This window comes from Centruroides sculpturatus, unplaced genomic scaffold (assembly GCF_000671375.1).
Source record: "Centruroides sculpturatus isolate CEXI.00-Female unplaced genomic scaffold, Cexi_2.0 scaffold380, whole genome shotgun sequence".
Taxonomy (NCBI): Eukaryota; Metazoa; Arthropoda; class Arachnida; order Scorpiones; family Buthidae; genus Centruroides; species Centruroides sculpturatus.
The window spans coordinates 528,215-548,812 of record NW_019384570.1 but is presented as its reverse complement, the minus strand read 5'-3'; the positions used below and the strand labels follow the sequence as shown (position 1 = coordinate 548,812).

Sequence of the window (20,598 nt, the reverse complement as noted above, 5' to 3'; positions counted from 1 at the left end):
TTGGACTATTAAGTTTAATAACTTGACTCGTGGGTACCTAAATGTTTAGTATTTTAATATTAATTTAATGCAAATGTATATATACCCAATAATATTAAACAGAAAAAATAAATATATTCAATAAAAATCTTTGTTTTAATGAATGTACAATGTCGCGGCTCAGTAAATATGTCAATACTGAAATGAAAATCAGTCTAGCATAGGGAAAATTGGGGAATTATACTGCAAAATAGCAAATTGCACAGCAGCATTAATGTGAATCGGTGTAAATTGAGCCGGCGTAAACCAAGGGCTACCTGTATTGCACTCACTTTTTACTCACTTTTTCTGTATTTCAACTCACTTTTCTCACTTTTTCAGAGGGGAAATGGCACTCCCAGGCCTGCATACCCTAAACCTATGAAATACAGTCAAACTTAGTTAATTCACAGTTCAAAGGGAATGCAAAATAGTTCAAATTAAACAATTTCATTGATAATTATTAAGTAATACTAATAAAATATCATTTGGTTGTCACAGTTTCTTGTTAAGCTTATAATTCATACTAAGAGTGAATTGCTGATGAAAACAAAACAAACAAAAAAAAAACACAGCAAATAACACATCAATATGATGTCGTTTTCTGTAAATTTTACCATTTTGCAAATCGCTCAGACATTTGGAATTGTCAAAATTTTTCACTAACAAAAAAACTTATCCACTTATCACAGTGCTGTTTATTGTCAAGTGTTTCTAGTGATTTTTAAGATGGTTACAAAATCATCACACAACAAAGTAGACATTAAAATTAGCATGATATTCTTGCAATTTGGTTTTTAAACATTTCTCTTGCCCAACATCTTTTCTTTTGTAACACATCTTTCATTTTTTGTAACAAATATGATTAAAAACAGAATGTCAAAAGTGTGTTTTTTTTTTTTTACTGATGCCATTCCGCTCTTGCTTATAAATGTTTGCATGCTCAAAATTTGCTATTGCTTTTTGCATTTGTTTGTCACTATTTGCAGTTTGAACTAAGTTACTCCAGTTTCAAATTTTCAAACTAGTAATTTTTACATTACATTTATTAGGACACTCGACAGGAATTTGTAGAATTCAAGTTAACAAAGTTCAACTGTATATTTCATATGACAATGCAAAATTAATCTTTTGGCTAGAAGTTTCCAAAAGTTAATCCAGTGTATTATTTAGTTATTAGAATAATTTGGACATAGTTGTCTGTGTGGAAATATATTTCATAAACTCTCATATTAATTCCATTTAATTTCTAATGTATATGAATTTGATAATACATACATACAACCCAATTCAATTACTAATACTAAATGAACTGCTAGATTATTTATCGGACTGTAACAAGGCTCATTTTATCATTAGATATAAACCAACTTAACTACAGTAGAGAGTTGTTTATCTGAATCAATTGGGGACTGGGATTGTTCAGATAACTTATTTTTCGGATAACCGATTATGTACAAAAAAATATATTAACCTATCCTGTGACGAAATTTTTCTCCATTGTGTGTCGCTTTGCCTTGAATTTTCGTTGATGTTAAGCCTAATGTAAATTTTTTAAAATAGTAATCGTGGCTATTGTATCATTAAAAATTATTTTGTTATTTTTTATAAACAAAATAAATACATTGAAAAATATTTTAAAAAAAATTATAATTTAGAAGTTAATCTAGTATCAAAAACGTTTGATTCAGCATGAAACAGTCCTCAGGAAAACACCACACAAAAGTGCCAATGCTGCCAGCTAAAACACACTCATTAACAAAAAAAATATTAGAGTAGCTCAAGATATAGCCAAAGATTGCAGCGCCACAGCACTAGCGAAAATTTAAATTTGCCGACTGGAATTCTTTCGGATAACTAACGTTTCGGATAAATGATGCTCTACTGTATAAGTAGGCTGTTATCTGACGATAAATTTATAATAATATATGAGTAATTAAAATAAATTTATTGTAAAAAATCTGAAAGTTTTATTTATTTTTTCAAACGTTAACTTACTTACTAAATAAACTAACCTACCATAACCTAGGATGAACCTAACCAGATGACTAAAGTTAACAAACTCTAATCTAATTTAACCTAACCTATCATAACCTAACTGGAAACCAAGCTGAGTCCCTAATCTAACTTACAATTAGGACTAACCAAATTTAGACTGAAAAGTAAGACAGAAAATAAGAATTAAAATACAAAGTTGAAAGGCAGCTATATACCAACAGTTGAAACAAAGCAAGGAAAAGCTAATTGCCATCCATGCCCCAGAATGAGTGCTCTCAAGAACCCCACTAAGGGATATGAACACGATTAGATGATGGAATATTGTATATGTGTGAATGAGTTGGTGCGGGTTGCAAGGCTAGTTGTATCCTTCAAGAATAGCAGTTCTCATTAAACTATCCCTAATATGATTGTACCTATTGCAGCAAAAAACTAAGTGAAGTGGCATTTGGTCCTCCCAAACAGCCGTAACTAGGGTATGGCCAATGGTCCCGCCATAGGCGCCGATTTAATAAAGACGCCAATGAGAAGGTTTCGAAATAATATGTATTTGAAATTAATAACACAAAAAAAAATTTATATTTATATTTATATAGTATTTAAATGTCATTAGATAATTTTTTTTATAATAGCATTTTTTTTAGAATAAAATTGTTTTTTTTTAACCCTGGGGTAATGCAGTGGGGTGTTTTGCCACCCCCAATGTTTTAAAAGTTGCACTATTCATAGATTTCGCAAGAAATATTTGTGTCCTCTTCAGTAGCTTCATGATTTTATGTATAGAGCATGCTCAGAAATTACTACGATGCTGCAGAAATTCCAGTAAGAGAAAAACAACAGTTCTCAGTGGGGTGTCCAAACACCCCACAGTATTAATTACGTTTTTTTTTAAATTTTACAAATATTTATTTAGTTTTTTTTATTTTAAAAATAACTATAATGTGACCACATTTATTATTTATAATATAGATATAATAATCAATGTGAATAAAAATAATTTAAGTTTATTTTAATTCAAAATGGCTGACTTTCATAAACACATTGAGAAAATACCAAACATAGCAAGTTGCTTGTCATTTGCACTGAGTGCCAAAGTACAATGTCAGCTATTGAATCAGAGTGACAAAAATGCTTAAAAAACAATTTAGATTTTTACTATTGGTTTAATAATAAGATCTAATGTAATGAGTTTTGATAAATGTTGTTTTTTATTTTCATGGATTTATGTACTAATATAATATGTAATCATACCTGAATATAATCATATGTATAATGACACATGCCTTTACCATATAAATGAGTAAATCTTTATGAATTTTTACTTACATGGTTTATGGACCCGAAAAAATGTTGGGGTGGACAAACACCCACTGCATTAATGCCGAAAAAAAACTCAGTGCACTAACGCAGGGTTAATAATAAAAATTAAAAAGGTACCGTTTTCATTCTTGGCCATAGGTGTCCAAAATCCTAGTTACGGCTCTGCTCCCAAATACTACAATTGCATTGCAGATTGTCCCTAAGGTTAAATGTATGCAAGTATTGCTTAAAATTGCCATATCCTGTAAGTAGCCGAGTGAAGGTGTAATAGTGGTGAAGAATTGCAGGAGTGTCAACCTTGGGAATGAAAGTGTAGGTGAGCCTACCAGTGGTGTCATAGTCCCAGCTGTTTTGCCAGAGAATGATTTGCTTCTTGACATGATTGTTGATGTACAAGGTAGGAATGTAACTAAAAGTATTAGTGATTAAAGACTTTGCAGCTTGTTTGGCAAGACAGTCAGCGGTCTCATTGCCGAGAACCCCTGCATGACCCGGGCCCCATTGGAAATCTATTCTAATGTTGTCGTCTAAGTGTCTGAGAATGTGGTGTATAAGATGGACACAATACATCCCACAGACAGTATTGGAAAATAGCAGGCACAAAATGTACTATGCCAGAGCCATAATCACAGATAAAACAGTTTACCACAACAGACCAGACATCACACTCATTGACAACACAATAAAATCACATACATTATAGACATATCCATTCCAAACACTCACAATGTACAAAACACGTGCACTGAAAAAATTAGCAAGTACACAGAACTCGCCCAGGAAATAAGGCATATGTGGAGGATGGATAGGGTGCTTATTGTACCTGTCGTTCTCTCCTGTACAGGTGTGATACCACACACACTACACAAAAGCCTGGGAACATTACAATTGAGTAGAAATACATACATCACACTACAGAAGGTCACTATATTGAATACATGTCACATTGTTAGGAAATTCCTGAATACAGACACACACACTGACACACTTATTTAATTTTAGTTTTGTTTTGGTTGCTATGCCTTGTCCGGCATAGTACACAGCCACCGGTGTGAACCGAGTATAACTCACAAAACCCAACATAATAATAATAAAATTAATTAATGATATTAAAAGCATAATATGATAATTCTTGTTCTTTTAGCTTATCTCCTTTTTATATGAGGTGATTGCTTTTAATTAGCCCCTTAGAATGCTTGATTACTTTTTATTCATTCTTAATTTGGTTCTTTTGGATTATGACAATCAACATAGATGATTGATTAAGACTGTCTTTGGCACTCATCACAATCATAATTTTGCTGTTCATACTTACACATGAGTCTTTTCTTTCCTCCATTCCCTGTCACTTTTTATCACTGAAATTTTTTTCCCTATATAAGGCCATGACATACTAGGCAATTTCTCACCCCAGAGACATATCTCTGAGTGACAAAAACCTGTTGAGTTTGGCGATGTTCGGACACACAAGGAGACAAGTTGCTGGAGTCAGATGATCGACATTTCTACTCAGTAATCATAAATTTTCACTATCAGCACAAAAGCATGTATCTTTGTGTACCTTGTCGTGATATTCATTAATAGTGTGGTTATGCCATTATGATTGAATTAATGAAATTAAACATAATGTCCTGTCAACCATCAATGAGGAACTGTTCTCCATTTTTATTTTAGTGTTATAAAAAAGAGTTGTACTCATGTGATAAATCTATGTCTGCTCATTGGTTACAGTGAGCAACAGGAGTGACATGTCTCCCACAAAAATCACCTAGTGTGTCAGGCCCTATAGTTTTTACCTTTTTTCTAAAATGTCCAGACTGCATCCTACAAAAATACAACAAAAACATATTTATTTGTACCTAAAAAGACATACCTTCTGCACAGGCTGTTTACTGATGTAAGGAATGTTGCTCAGTGTGTGCCTCATTGTTCAGGTATAAAATTTGAAGGCAATGAACATTGTGTTTTACAACTTTCTTTCTTGCAGTGCCTTAAATGCCATTATTTTCACTGTCTTTAATCATAATGTTTAAAATAGCAGATTAAAATGCCACTTTAAGATTTGTCTTTGTTGTTTAATTTTTCCCTCTAAGGCCTCCTGGCAGAAGTCTTTTATTTTTATTTATTTATTTTTTTAAGTGTGAATTCCTTCACAAAATCTGTATATGAATTTTAGTGTCAATCACTTACTGGTTTATTACATATAAATAAACGTAGTAAGAAAGTATATAATTTTTTTATTTTTAGGGGTCTCCAGAACGGATTAATCAAATGTCCATAAAAATCTATGGTAGATTGATAATCAATTAATGAACAATTTGGATAGCAAACAGAGTCTTGGAACGAATTATGTTTGTTAACTGATCATCCACTGTACTTGTGTTATAAAAAAGATTTTAACACCATCTGATAATGTGTGTTTATCTAGTAATACAGTAGAACCTTGATTATCCGGACCTGTATTATCCAGATTTTCGATTATCCGGATTGTTCAAAATAAACAAAAATTTTACAAATTTGCTGATTTGCACTTGGCGAATTATGATACTGTTTATGTACGTGATGGAATGCATAATTTTTTTTAATTTCAACAACGTCTCACCCAGCAGAGTGGCTGTAAACTCTTAAATATATTTTGCGTCGTAATAAAATTATAACTTGACATACGTATTTATAAATAATTTATATTCAAATGACATCATTTCTGTGGCCAAGGGCGGCATAAGGCATGGGCAACGTGGGCCACTGCCTATGCCTCGCGGTCCGAAGGGCCTCAAAGGTTTATGCATTATTTAAAAGCTGAGAACGTGACGAAAAAATTTTACTCCTCATAAAATGATAAATGGTTTGTCAAATTTTTATTCATAAAAAGCTGTTTCAACTGCTTTTTATTTTATAAAATCCGTCTTCTTGAGCCTTCAGAGGGCCTTTTAAACAATAGCTAGTCTGTTAGCGCTGGTCAGTAGCAGACCAAATTCAATACGAACGTTTGTTTCTTGAAAATTTGATCACAATTTAAATACAGTATTTATTTTTAATATTACTGATATATCATCGAAAAGAAAACGTGTTGTATTATCATTAAAAGACAAATTAAAGTATTTGTTTCGATTATCCGGATTTTTCCTTATCCGGACTACCTTCATCCCCAATTAGTCCGAATAATTGAGGTTCTACTGTATGTATAATTGGTGTGAACTTTGAAATATTATTTGTCTAAGAATACTACTTTTAATGACTTAACAACATTATGATCTGACTGTCATTATCTTGTTTTTTCTGTAATGTATTATAATAATGTGTTATGCTGGCTGCTCTGCTTCAAGCTTATCTCTTCCATTAGGATTCTCATCCCCATTAATTCAAGTATAAATTGTTTTATCATCATTTACTTATATATAACAAAATTACTTTTGACTAATAGATCAGATTGCTTGATTTTAAAAAATGTTGAATTCCAGATAGTTGAATGTTTGAACATGTTAAGTACTAATACTAACATTAGTTACAGTAATATTTTACTAACTTTTTAAAATATGGCAGTATTTTTTTAGAAATATTGTGTGAAAAATTGAATGAAACTAAACATTAAATAAATAGATTTTTTCCTTAATTGTTTTTTGTTGTTGTTTGAAATACAAATAAAAATTAATTATATATCATGTTTAACATTTATATACATCCTATTCTGTTTTTACATGGTAATTACATTACTGAAAAAAAACACATGGTGTCTTTATGATAAAATGGAAGATTGGTTTCAAACTTTAAAAATTAGTAGTACAGTAGAGTCCCGAATACTCAGCCTAATGTGGACTGAAGGATGGCTGAGTTTGTGAAAATGCCAGGTTATCGGGAATGGGGTTAAAAAATGTAAGTACGAGTATTTCCTCAGAAAATACTATATTGTACTTGTATGTATTGTTTGCTTGAGAATACAACAGAGAATAAACTGCCCAAATACCCTTAAACAAAGGAAAGTACGTACTTTATGAAGGCATAGAGCCTTTACTACATGAAAATGAAAATTAAATTAATGAATACACTGTGTACAGTAATTTACCTGATAAGACAGACCTCAGAAAAATACTTTGAGGCATAAAGCTGTCTATAATGAAAATTAATTAACTAAGGGTTTTTTTGCCCTGCCAGGGTGTGGCCGGGTTATCAAGTGCTGAGTTTTCGGGACTCTATTGTACTATAGTAATAGTAATAGAATAAACCAATTAATATATTAAGATATGCTTAAATATTTCAGTTTTAGTTAATAAATTCAGTTCAGTTAATTGGCAGAATTTAATATTTTTTGTTCAATTTTACTTTTTATTTGACCTTTTCAGTTAAACACTAAAATAACTCAAGCTTTTAACACCAAATAGCATATGAAAACTATTCTGTATTGAAAGGAATAGGAAGAAACTCAGTCGTAAACTCAGACAAATCATCAAACTTTGAATGAAATTTATTCTGACTCCTTCAATTACAGAATAAAGTTGGAAGGAAAAATCAATTGGGCAAGCACTAAGCAAACCAATGATATAATCTGTTTTGTATGAAATAGATCATGCCATTAGTTTGTTTACATAGCTGTATGCTGCCTAGATGAACCCATTGTTGCTACAAGTGTTCAAAGAAGTTATAAAAGCAGCCAAATCTTAAAATTTACTTGAATGTGCTGTAACATCTTATAACTTCTTATTGAGAGCCCAGATAAATCGCCTAATGGTTTGTTACATAAACCAGGGTCGGTATCATGTTCGGTTGTCTTGTTTGTTGGATCACTTTGACATTTGCAGGTTGATTATTTGGACACATTTTGGAGAAATAGCCAGTTTCTCTGCAAAAGTAACATCTACAAGCAAAATTATTGGGATTACTTGTTTAGTTAGGACTTATGTTTTGAGAAGATTGTGGGCTTGTCTTATTTGGTGTCACAGTCAGTGTCAGGTTTTGAGGTTCTGTTGTTTGTTACCAGAACTCGTACTCTTTTGCTGTTCATACCAGTTTGTTAATAGAACAGTAATGTCTTACTTCCAGGTGTTCCCGTAAATTAATTGGCAATTGGGCAGGCAATGAATCAATTCTTTATCTTGTGCATATGGTTTCTAGGTTTGGTACAGTTGGACAGTTTTCCAAATGAAATTTTCCACACCTGTTTTTCCATCCTAAATCCAGATAAAGATTCTACATCATCAATGAAACTTGAAAAGCATTTCTTTAAACCTCACTCGATTTCTAGCTTCACCTCCTTCTTATAGTGCGGTTGTGGTGATGTTATATGAATACTTGATGCCCACTTGATCTTATTTATGTACTTAAGTCACTTAACATTTCTTTAAATTTCAGTAATCTTGTCTTTCTATTGTGTCGTTGCCCTTACATTAATCTTATAATTTTCTGCATGGATTTTGGTGACAATTTGGGGCAGATTATTCTTTTAACTTTCAGTTGAAGTCTCCCCAAGATGTTATTTCTGGGTTCGATGACAAATTGGTGCTGCCAGCAGTTGTTGTAGTCAGGTGAGTATTATGTTTTAGGATTTTACCCAGGTGAGGTGTGGTAGTCTATTGTCAACAAAATAAAATGCCCCAAAATAAATAGAATAATGATCTAAAACTAATCCCCAAACAAAACAGAACAGGTTGGAATTGACTCCTTCATAGTTCAAAGCAGTCTCAAACATAAAATTCTAAGAATTTCTTTTTAAAAAGAGCAAAATTCTAGAAAATGAAATAAGAATATTTTTTCTTAGAAACAAAATAAAATGGAGATTTATTGCAATAGATTAGTTCAAAACAAATTGTGTAAAAAAGAACTGAATTTCTTCTCCAGACCAAGTAAAAACAGAATTTGGATTTACAGTTGACCCCCCTATAACACTGTTGATAATTCCGTTTTATATGAATTCCATGTTGTATGAGTCACTTAGATTTTACAAATACGTGAGCCATTCACAGCCTGGCACATGTATTTCTAAAATCTAAGTGGCTCGTACAACATGGAATTCATATAAAACGGAATTATCAACAGTGTTATAGGGAGTTGACTTGTATTTTGTTTAAATATAAAATATATTACATTATGTAATGTGTAAACTGAGAAAGCAAATTTTTTTTTTTTTTTTTTTTGTCTTTTTTTGTTGTTTGTTTTTTGTAGGAGACAAGTTAGGAAGAGTAGTTCACATTATCCAGTCGAGGGAGCCATCACTTCGAGATTCTAATCCAGATGAAATCGAAATAGATTTTGAAACCTTAAAGCCTTCTACATTAAGGGAACTTGAAGCATACGTTGCATCATGTTTAAGGAAAAAACCTAGAAAACCATACGGTGAGTATTTTTAAAAACTATATAGTAAGATACTTTAAGATGTTTAGTTTTAATGATAAAGTAGTTCAAGTAGTATAGTTTTTTTTCATTACAAAGTAGGAAAAGATAAAAAGTTTATATGAAAATCATAGATCAAAACATTTTACATTGTGTTAAATCTTATTGATGTTATACGTATAGCAGCCAAAAAAGTAACCGGTAAGACGAAGGAAGAACAAGTCCGTGAAAAGAAACAGGAGTTGGAAAAAAGATTACAAGATGTTAGTGGCCAGCTCGGAACATCAGGGAAGAAACCCACGAAAAAGGGTAATGTTTCAGTTATTCTTTATACAACTAATTATTTTGATTACAGTTATTGAAGATATCAGTTTTAATATACTTTATTTTATGGCATATATGAGATACAGCTTTTATTACTCGTAAGATACAACTTTTATTCAAAAAAAAAGAAGCTGATAAAAACTCACCATGTGTCTTATATGTGAAGTTGCAATATTTCATTGGTTAATGAATTTCACAAACCTTCATCAGGTTCAAGTACCAAAAGCACAGATTGGCTTAAATTAAATACACTAAATACTTTTCTCCTAAGTAGTCTACGCTGAAAAGAGCATGTGTCTTTTATGCCATAAAATATGGTACATTAATTACCATATAAGATCTTTTCATAAAACAACTGGTGAGAAATTGAATACTACCTGAACATCTGTCACACTACAAGGTGTTGTACAGATTGCTTGGAGATTTATTGACATGCACATAATATTGTTGAGTTCCTCTGAATTTTATACCACAGGTAGCTTTAAGTGTATTATGAAATTACAAAACTTTCTTATTGGTAGTTTTTGTCACAGACACCTATATATATTTAATAACTCGTTAATATTAAGAGTCAATCTTTAATTAAAATTTACGGTAAATTTCTTCATTTTAAGATGCTAAAAGTAAGGAATTGTGATATAAAATAGGGGGAATGGAAAATGTTGAAATATACTTTTATTTTAATAAAATCATAATAAAAAATATAAAATAAATGTCTTAATGAAAATGTTACTTTTAGAATCTGAAAACTCCCATGTTGATGTGGTTAGTGGTACAAGTCGTCTCAGTGCAAGTAGTAGCAGTTCCAGTGATAGTGATAGTAGTAGTAGCAGCAGCACAAGTAGTTCTTCAGATAGCAGTGATTCAGAATCAGGTAAATTTTATTTATAATATAAGTAATAAGTGTGTATATAATCTCCTAGTTGTATGTTATTCTAAGATTAATAATAATGTTTATATTAATTTATTATAACTGGATTTTAATATTTAAACTTTATAAATTGATCACTTGTTTATTAATTAAACAAATTTATAATATTTATATTACTGTTTTATTTTATCAAAAACTTCATTAAGAAACTTCAGACTATGAGGCGTTAAATAAAATTAGAAGAAATATTTTAAAATTTATAAAATACTGTTTTATAAATTCAGTTTATGTATAGTATATGAAATTAGTTTCAGAACTCACATCACTTATCTTTATCTTTATTAATTGAATTTTATTTTTAATTTGAATCCATTTGCCAAACTTGATTAGAAAGTTTAAAATTAGCTGCAAAATTCCTATAAATTACAAAAATTATCATACTGAGGAGAAATTAATTTATCATCAAAAGAATTTTTCATATAAATGTTAACAATTTCCTTTTAGATAACTTTATATTTTTGAATGTAACTATATTGCAATTTTTCTGTAGACTTTTAACAAACTGTCATGTGCAATCAATAAGAATTTTTTCAATATTTGTGTGTGGAGCTATATAGATAGAGGATGTCTTCAAATAATTGCAGCAGTTTCATTAAATTATTGCAGGCTTTATATTCAACATAATGGCCCATATGAATAAAAATAAGGAAATCCTAATAAGCATAAGATAGAAATAAATGCTTTGAGCAAAAGGTAGAAGCAAAAGCATTTTCTCTGGTATGAATAATAATTACCTTATACTTCCAAACAAATACTTTTGGAAAATGAGTAAAAGGTTCATGTCATGCAGGTTATGACACATTGAATCTCATCCCTATATTCTATTTTATTAGCTGTATTCAATTCATATTAATCATAAGTGTGTTAACCTTTGTTAACTAGTGTAGATATCCAACTAATGTCAGTGCTAGTGAACATGCATCTCGTATCACAAGTAGCTTTTATGCTTAAATTAATAATTAATGTGGGTTTTTCATTTCTATTAATGTACTCATCGCCATGAAGTCTAGGTTTTTCTGTTCCTACATGAGTGCTGTCACTCAAACCAATTTCAGTTGGAAAGTGGTATCTGTTTTACCATAGCTATTTTGCTTCATTCTGTTGTAGGAAATTTTATCCAACAATCAGCCTGAGCTATTATTTTCTCCACAACATTGTGCACAGTTCATGACATTGTTGACTGCTTTACACCAAGTTCTTCTTCTATACCTTTTTTGGAATCCAGGATCAGCTAAATATCTGAAGCATATTTTCACTTTTCATGAATTATGTGCCAACCATTCAACTTTCTTTTTTAAACCTAAATAATGCTTTGAAATTACTGACTTATGGAGAGGAACAAAGATTATAATATTTAACCTTCCTTATATTAATTAATTCAGCCATGGTTATATGTTAACAAGAAAATAAACCTGGATAAAAGTGACAACAAACTACACTCCTTGCAATTGAGTTTATATCTAATTAGATGCATGTATTTTGAAGGATATGTTTATAATTTGAAATAAATGCTTACTTTTATTCATACAGAATACTTATTACTAAAGCAAAACCTTCATTCAAAAGCATTTGCTTTATGCTCATAAGTATAAAGTTTTGCTTCTATTTTTATTCATACAACTAAAAGAATTTCCTTTAAATTTTACAAGGTAATGCTTGTTTTTATTTATATGGTTAATTATCACAGCATACATATACAGTGGTGCCTCATATAACGTATGCCTCGAACAACATACTTTCTGTTTGGCCATTATGTGACTCGAGCAATGGACTGGCTGTGAACAACGGACTTTCTGTTTGGCAGTTACGTGAGACAAACAACGGACTTTCTGCGAACAGGTGCGAATGATGTTTCCACTCTTTTGCCGTTTGCCAATGACAATCTGCTATTTTTATAATATATTAGTATTATTAGAATATATTATCAGCATATCTGAAGTACAGAACTCCCGTTGGGATTCGGCTTGCTCCCTTGTTTATTACGTACATCACCTCAGTGCAGGGTATTTACATTTATTCAAGTGTTGTGTAAATCATTGCTTCTAAAAAAACAGAAAGGTGATTTCAATTGAAACAAAGCAAAAAAATCATCAGAAGGAGTGAAAGTTGACAAAAACTTCCTTGTCAAATGGGGAGAGGTTCAGGAGTTTACCAACACTCATTATCCAAACACAGCTGAGGCCAACAGGATCAATGATCTCTACAATGACACCCTTGCCTGTCATTTCCGATAGGTGTTGAAAAAGAGAGAGAAACAGACCACCTTGGACATGTTTTTCAAGAAGCCAGCAGCCAAAAAACAAAGGATGGAACAAGAGGAGTTGACCCTGCAAGCTCCAGTAGCCTCTTCTAAATCTGACTCCAATTAAAAAACAATAAAAAGAGACCTACTGCAATGTGTAAAAAGTCTGTATCTGTATGAATGTGTAAAGAAAGTGTTCCTCCACCTCCTCCTCACATCATCTGACTACCCAGCATAATTGGTGACTGCTCCATTTTCATTTTTTATGGTACAGTTATTTTATGCTGAGGAACAAATTACATGTTTTAACATGTATTTCTATGGGAAAATGCGTTTCGTATAACAGACTTTTCACTTAACAGCCGTGCACCTGGAATGGATTAAGTACTTTATACGAGGCACCACTGTATGTAGAAAATTTCACCAGCTTTTTTAATTTATAAGTTTTCAGTTTGTGTCTCCTTGATGATTCTGCACACATCACCTATGTAGTCTAGTTCATTCCACATCCAGTGCAACATGTCTTTGTCAATTCAAGTAAAGGTAATGTTGACATGAACTCTTAGTTCTGGCAGTGGCACAAAAAGAATCTTTACATATCCCAACAAAAAAGTCATACAAAGTTAATTTAGGACAAAGAGACCACAGCAGCAGCTGGTGATCATTATTACCTGACATGGTCAATCTATTGGTGTGGTAGTCTGTGTTCACAAAGTCACAATTGTTGCAGTGAAAAATGTAGCACTGCACCATCCTGTTAGTAGATGAAGACCTATAGCTTACCATCTGTGGTCATGTCAGCTTTGAAGCTTATCCAGATAGATGCATCTTGTCACATGTTTTTCAGTGAAAAAAAAAAAGGTTGAACTTTGAATTTTGAGACTGCTCAAATGTAGGCGATTCAAACAAAACTTTAAGAAATATCTGTTTTATATCATCAAACTTAATCACTTCATCTCTAATAATACATTCACAAAATGTTTCCATTATTTTGCTGTCTGTTACAAATAATTGAAAATATTACTACTGTATTTTAGCTATTCTGTCTTATAAACAATTAAATATTAATTTTATACATAATACTTTTGAAGAAGCATGGATGAAATGTCTGGTATAAATGCAAAATTATTTTATTAGAATATCTTCCATATTTTATGAGAATGCATTTAATTATATTTATAGATTATTACAGTATTTATAATTTTGTGTAATAGATGTAATTTAAGTTTGATTTCTTTGTTGAATTATTTTTTCTATTTTTATCATTTTGTAATTGTACTTTGTTTATTCATATACAGTAAAATCTCTGTCCAATGAAACTGAATGGAGATATTTTTGTTTGAAATTTTTATGAATCTATTAAAACATGTAATGTAATGTGTTTATTCACTTTACACAGTTTGTTCAAAATTTTTGCTGCTTGATTGGGCTGTCAAGAGCTTGCTAGAGGTAGAATGAGCAATTATTTATTGTGATTTTGTCACAATGCCAGGCTGCAATTTTTCATCACACTGCACTTAAGTTTAGTCGTGTTTTGGGTCTAGATTCACAAACATCTCGTAAGATATGACAGTATCTCTCCAATATCGTAAAGTTATGAGAAACTAATAATATTTTATATTTCGTATTCACAAAACACGTTGCAGCACTTATGATAAAACAGACAGAATTGGTAACGAGTATGTCTTATGACATCACTAGTGACTGATTTTGTTTTAGTAAAGCCAGTAGGCTTTACTAAAACATTATCAAAGCCAGTAGCATTTTATTTCTTTAGAATTAAAATTTATTTATTTATTTCATTACATTTAGAAGAAAAGTCATGGTAGACATTTCATTTCCCCTACAATAACATCATGAAAACAAATAACACTCTTAAAACAAAAACAATTAAAATAAATAAAAAATAAAAACATGGATAAGAATTAGTTACTTTTAGATTAATTATTTATATGTATAATAGATAATACCTAAAAATGTAACCGATCTAGGTGTAGAACTAATTCTACCCAAAATTGATACTAGTAGTTACAGTATATTAATAGAAATATTGAAGAAGTTTGAAATAAATTGACAAATTAACAGTTTATGACTGAAAAAGATAACATTAAATTATAATGAATAAGATTTTTTCAGGTGACATTTTATAAATTCTATCCACCGTGAAGAATTCTATCAATTTTTTCATCATTTTATAACATCTTACAAGTTTCAAATCAAAAATTTTCAGAAGAAATAATCAGAAAACTATTGAATCAATTATCTATCGATAGAATCAAATACCCGGCCACCAGTAAGTAGACTTATGGCAGCTCTTAGATATTGTAATAGTTATCAGACTTTTTACAATATCATATCTTATGATGTGTTTTGTGAATATGACACTTTTTGTATCTAGCAACTTACAATGAATTTTGTTGTAAGTTATGATATCAGGTGTTTGTGAACACGGACAATGTGATGTACACGTTGTCCGTGTACATCATACTTTTCCTGTTGACAGTGAAGTCGTGCCAATCATCTATATAACTCCATTCAAGAGAAAATTTTTGAATTGAAATAATGTGATTTCATGCCCAAAGCAGAAGTTCATACAGATATCCCTTGTACAACACAATTTCGCTCTTAACACTGTTTTGGAAATCCTTCATACAAAATTTCACAATTTTTTAAGTGTAAACTTTGTTATTTGATATATTATTATTGTTATTTTAATTCGGGTACATGTGTCATTTCAAATTTGCCCAAAATTTCAGAATATTGAAATTTCAAATTATTTTGTGCTTTTCATCAGGTTTAGTTTAATGAAAACTGATAGTGCAATTTTTTTTCCTTAACATAAATTTTCTATCAACCAGGTATCATTGTTGCTTTCAGACTTTAGTCCTTAATTAACCCCTTAATTAAGACTTTCGGTATGTTTTCTTTTTATAGATTAATCCTCATATTTAATAAAATTTATTTGAACATTTTTAGATAAGTGATGATAAACTTTTTTTTAACTGTAGGTAAGCAATCATTCATAAAATGATGAACGAAATACAGCAGTATCTTGGTACTTAAACACAAATTCTGGGAAATAAAGTTGCTTGGTACTCAACTGAATAAATGCGACCCATTAGAACAAATTTTTAATTAATAACATATTTTTATTTTTATCATAAAAATAAAAAGTATGAAAATGTTGCTGATACTTCTGATCAGGATCAACAAAAAAGCTGAGATGGCAACAAAACTTAGTTAAACAAGGATGTTTTCTTTTTACAAAAATTAATATTAATGCATAATACAGTACTTTTAATTGTGATTGTTAATTAATTATTGACTGGAAATAAATTATCGATTGATTTAATAAACATATTTCTCTTAGTAATGAAAAAAGAATAGTATCCTTTTGCTAACTTCCATAACCTAACCCTATATTTTGCATTAATCCTTTGTTTTGTATTGCACGGGTTTGCATAACATGGCATTTTTTCAGAATGTAACTACTATGTTATGCGAGGGATACTGTATATCTAATTGGGGCATCCTACCCCTAAGCTTTTCATATCTGGTCTCGACTCTCATCTGTTTAACACTATTCTCAAGATTAAGGAAGGACAGACAGACATCATTGGGAATTTATAGATCTACAATTTTTTTAAATTGCAACCCAACAAGCCTCTTTTGCCATTTTTTAGCATGCTCCACTATAGTAGTGAAGTGCTTATGTTAGGACTTTTGTGTGTCTGTCAGACATTATATATTCGAGACAGCAATTGTATTTATTAGTTTTGCCAGGAGATCATTTGAAAATCAAGTAAATACATGCAAAAAGATTTATTAATGACAAAGAACAGTTTGAAAATCAATTTTTATTTTATAGAGTATAATATGCAAAATTTTTGCATGCAAATATTTACCAATAGATTCAGTTGTACTTTGTCATGCTTCCATTTAATCCATTTATTGCGCATGTACTGTACATGTGTATATGCAATGATACAGTTCACTTTTGTTACCTAAGCTATGTTTTGTTCAATCCGTTCATTGCACATGTCCATGCACATGCGCAAAAGGGAACTGAACATTTTCATTTACAGTCACTGTAAGCTATAGTAAAAACTACCCAGTTCCTCTGGAATCTATAAACCACATCTCTTACTGTATATTCAGTGAAAAATTCTTCTAAACAACTACTTGATTCCAAGAATTTATAAAATTTATTTTAAACAAAATTAATATTTGATTTGCTTTTGTGGAGTATGCTATCAGATCAGCTTGACCAATCTTGTTTAACAAATAAAGTATGTTGAATGTTTCCTTAATAATAAAGCTTTATTAAAAATAATGGGTAATGGGTAGGAATCACTACTTGCCCCTTTTTCTCTAGGCCCAGGGAAAAATTACCAGCTTCTCTCTTGACAGCCCTGCTGCTAGTTTAATTGAGAAATTTAAAACTTGTTAATCATTTTAATTTAAGTTTTTTTTCTTGGTGCACCTATTATAATAATTTCTTTTGAAGTGATATATTTGTAACAATATTAATTTTTTTTTTTTGTGCAGCAATGGTTGTATCAACATTAAACAAATGGATAGCAACAATTGGATATTATTTTATTTGGGTTCTAGATTTTTAGGAAATTTGTATTTTCCTATAATTTAAAACAATTTAATGGAGAATTTTTTAAATAATAATATAAAAGAGATATTTTTATTTTTCTGTATTTAATTTCATACTTAAGATAGTAATTAGAATGATATTTTTTCTTGCAGGCCTTAAACATAGTTAACAAAAAATTAAAAGTGTTTGATCAAGAAGAAGAAAAATTAGACTATTGAATCTCTGCTGTGATCTGTATTTAGAAGAGGAACTGAAAAAGAGAACACTCCATGGCACTCCCTTTGTATATCTAGATAAATTATATATAAGCAAATCATTTTGATATGTGACTTGTCTCTTTAGAATATAATGATATTGGATGTTTCTGTTTGCAAGTTGGCAAACTAATGTTCTCTGACATCATCTAGTCTGTTGCAAGAGTGCCAAGTGGTTACATCCAAGATACTGGAATCAGTTCTAAACAGAGCAAGTCATAATGTCAAAAGCATATTGTAAAGTCAACCGGCATTCGTCACCGAGCATTGTCATATTTATGAAAACCATCTAGAGGAGATTTGGCGGAAATCTTCAAATTCCCATTATGCATTGATTTTATAATAATTATCCCTTAAAAAATCATCACAAAACAATTTTTTTTACTCTGCAATTATTTGATGTGCAAATCCAAATGACATGTATTTTTGCTTTCTTTTTATAATTATTTATTATTGCTCTTTGTACATATCCACTAAGAAATTCTATTTCTTGTGGTACAAAAGACTTCCACGGAATTGTCTTCTGTCAGTGATGGAAAGCACACGCTTTGGCACTTCCCACATCGTTCGAGAGTGCACGTGGCATTTTTATCACACATAGGAAGGAGTTTTCTACATCAATTGTTCGTAAAACTAAACTTCCAGTTTTTGCTGGACAAAGTAAGTATATTTTGTTTTCTTATTGATAAATACCAAATGTATTTTCAATAACAAAACAAAGACATCTCGATCACTGACTCAAAACATCTCAGTTAAAGATATAATACGCACTCTCTTTTGACGGAGTGTGGTTTTTGACTATCATCGTTTCAATCATCACGATCACATCATCTTTCATTGTCATCCTCATTTGCATCTTAATTGTCGTCTAGTGTGGTTACATATAGTGTTCATGCGTAGCTATACACAGATTGTAATATACTGTATTTGTCTAGCTTCGACTGTATTTGTTGGTACTAATCAGCAATAAGCCTTTTTTCATCATGTTGAATAGCTACGATTTCATAGCAACATGAACACAAATATCAAGATGATGTGTAAATATTAGGTAATATGACAGTATTCATGAATCATTCTTGATATTCTCATCAGCTTGATTGTGTCAAAATTTGTTCCACTGCTTTACTGTACATTCTTTGATTCTATTAAATAAATCGTGCTGTTCTTAACTTTTGAAAAAAGTGGAGATGTTCATTTTCTTAATATTTCAAATACACACTATAGGATACTGCTATCAAGTTATAATACATGATTTATCTGATTTTTACTTTCCTGGCTGTTATGTAGGCTGATAACAAGGGAAATTAATAGAATCGTGTTAGATTTGATTCGCAGGGTTTTTTTTTTTGCAAATCTCCACATTTTCAGACCTGCAATTTTATAATAATTAAAAATATATAAAATTTTACAACAAAACCTTGTAACAGATGGCACCGGGTATACTTTTAGATATTTATTTTGATTAATAATACAAATGTTATTTTTAAAATTAAATCTCATAAAAGCCGGAAAAGTTACGCAAGTCGTCGTTAGATCTTTTCAGCTGATTAAACAAAAGAGGATACCAGAAATAGAGAGAATTAGGTGTATATTTGTAAAGTCAAACAAGTTAAATGAGAATGAAGGCATTGTTGTTGTTTCGCTGCACATTTTGACCAGTTCGTTCACAACAAAATAGTTTTTTTCTAAAATCAAAATTATGAATATTGCTAGTGCAGTCTTATTCAAAATATTTTTCTCAGATTGTTTCATGTGGCAGTTATTTGTTTCATTCAGCTTTTTAATTTACAACTTATACTTTCAAGTGAATTTAAAAACATCAGTATCATCAGATGCTGTTTTCTTTACAGTGTCACTGAAAATCTCATCAGTATTGGATGCTCCATGAATTTTGTTTCATTTGAAATGTCATCATAAGAGAGTGAGCATATTAAGCTGAATTAGTACTTTATAATCGACTCATTGATAATTCATTTAGCTCATTTGACTTTACAAATGTCATATCTTAAGTTTCATCTATCACTAGAGCTCAGTACTCATAGTGTTACACTGGAACACCATTTTCAGATCTTTATCATTTAAATGTAATTTTACATTGGGCCTGAAACATTTCTATTCTTTTTAAAGATGAAAATCTATGAAAAGAATAGAAATGTTTCAGGCCCAATGTATTTCATTCATTGTGAAATCTCGTATATCATTTCACTTGTGGTAAAGATAATAGATATTTCAATATTTTAAAGTACAAACTCAGAATTTCTAGGATATGTTTCTTTTAATTGCTCATTCAGCTTCATACTTCCAGAGTCAAATTGTATAAAATTATTTCATCTATGTCCTCTCTCAGAAAGAGAGGATTGGTTGTAGATCATTGACTAATAAGTGTGAAGTGATCTAATGTTCACATGTTTGCTTTATCTTGTAACAGCAAAAATAGTGGTATAGCATAAAGACATTTGAGACTTGTATAGGCAAAAATGAGTTAGAATTCATTGCTGATTTTTGACTATTTTACAAATTGTTATACAAATTGTTTTTGACTATTGATCACTATGACTTTGCAACATTTTAATGAAACGTT

General features: G+C 30.6%; 1 protein-coding gene across 1 annotated transcript in view; it reads left to right on the top strand.

Annotated features, from left to right (window-relative positions):
- Positions 1–19,198, top strand: part of LOC111624148 (bromodomain-containing protein 3-like) — a 102,455-nt gene extending 83,257 nt beyond the window's left edge. Inside the window, exons 12-15 of the mRNA XM_023366943.1 lie at positions 9,493–9,663; positions 9,844–9,969; positions 10,724–10,858; positions 17,916–19,198. Of these exons, the coding sequence (XP_023222711.1) occupies positions 9,493–9,663; positions 9,844–9,969; positions 10,724–10,858; positions 17,916–17,932 (449 nt within the window). The 3' untranslated portion in view covers positions 17,933–19,198. The remainder of the gene's footprint in view (positions 1–9,492; positions 9,664–9,843; positions 9,970–10,723; positions 10,859–17,915) is intronic.
- The last annotated feature ends 1,400 nt before the right edge of the window (positions 19,199–20,598 follow it).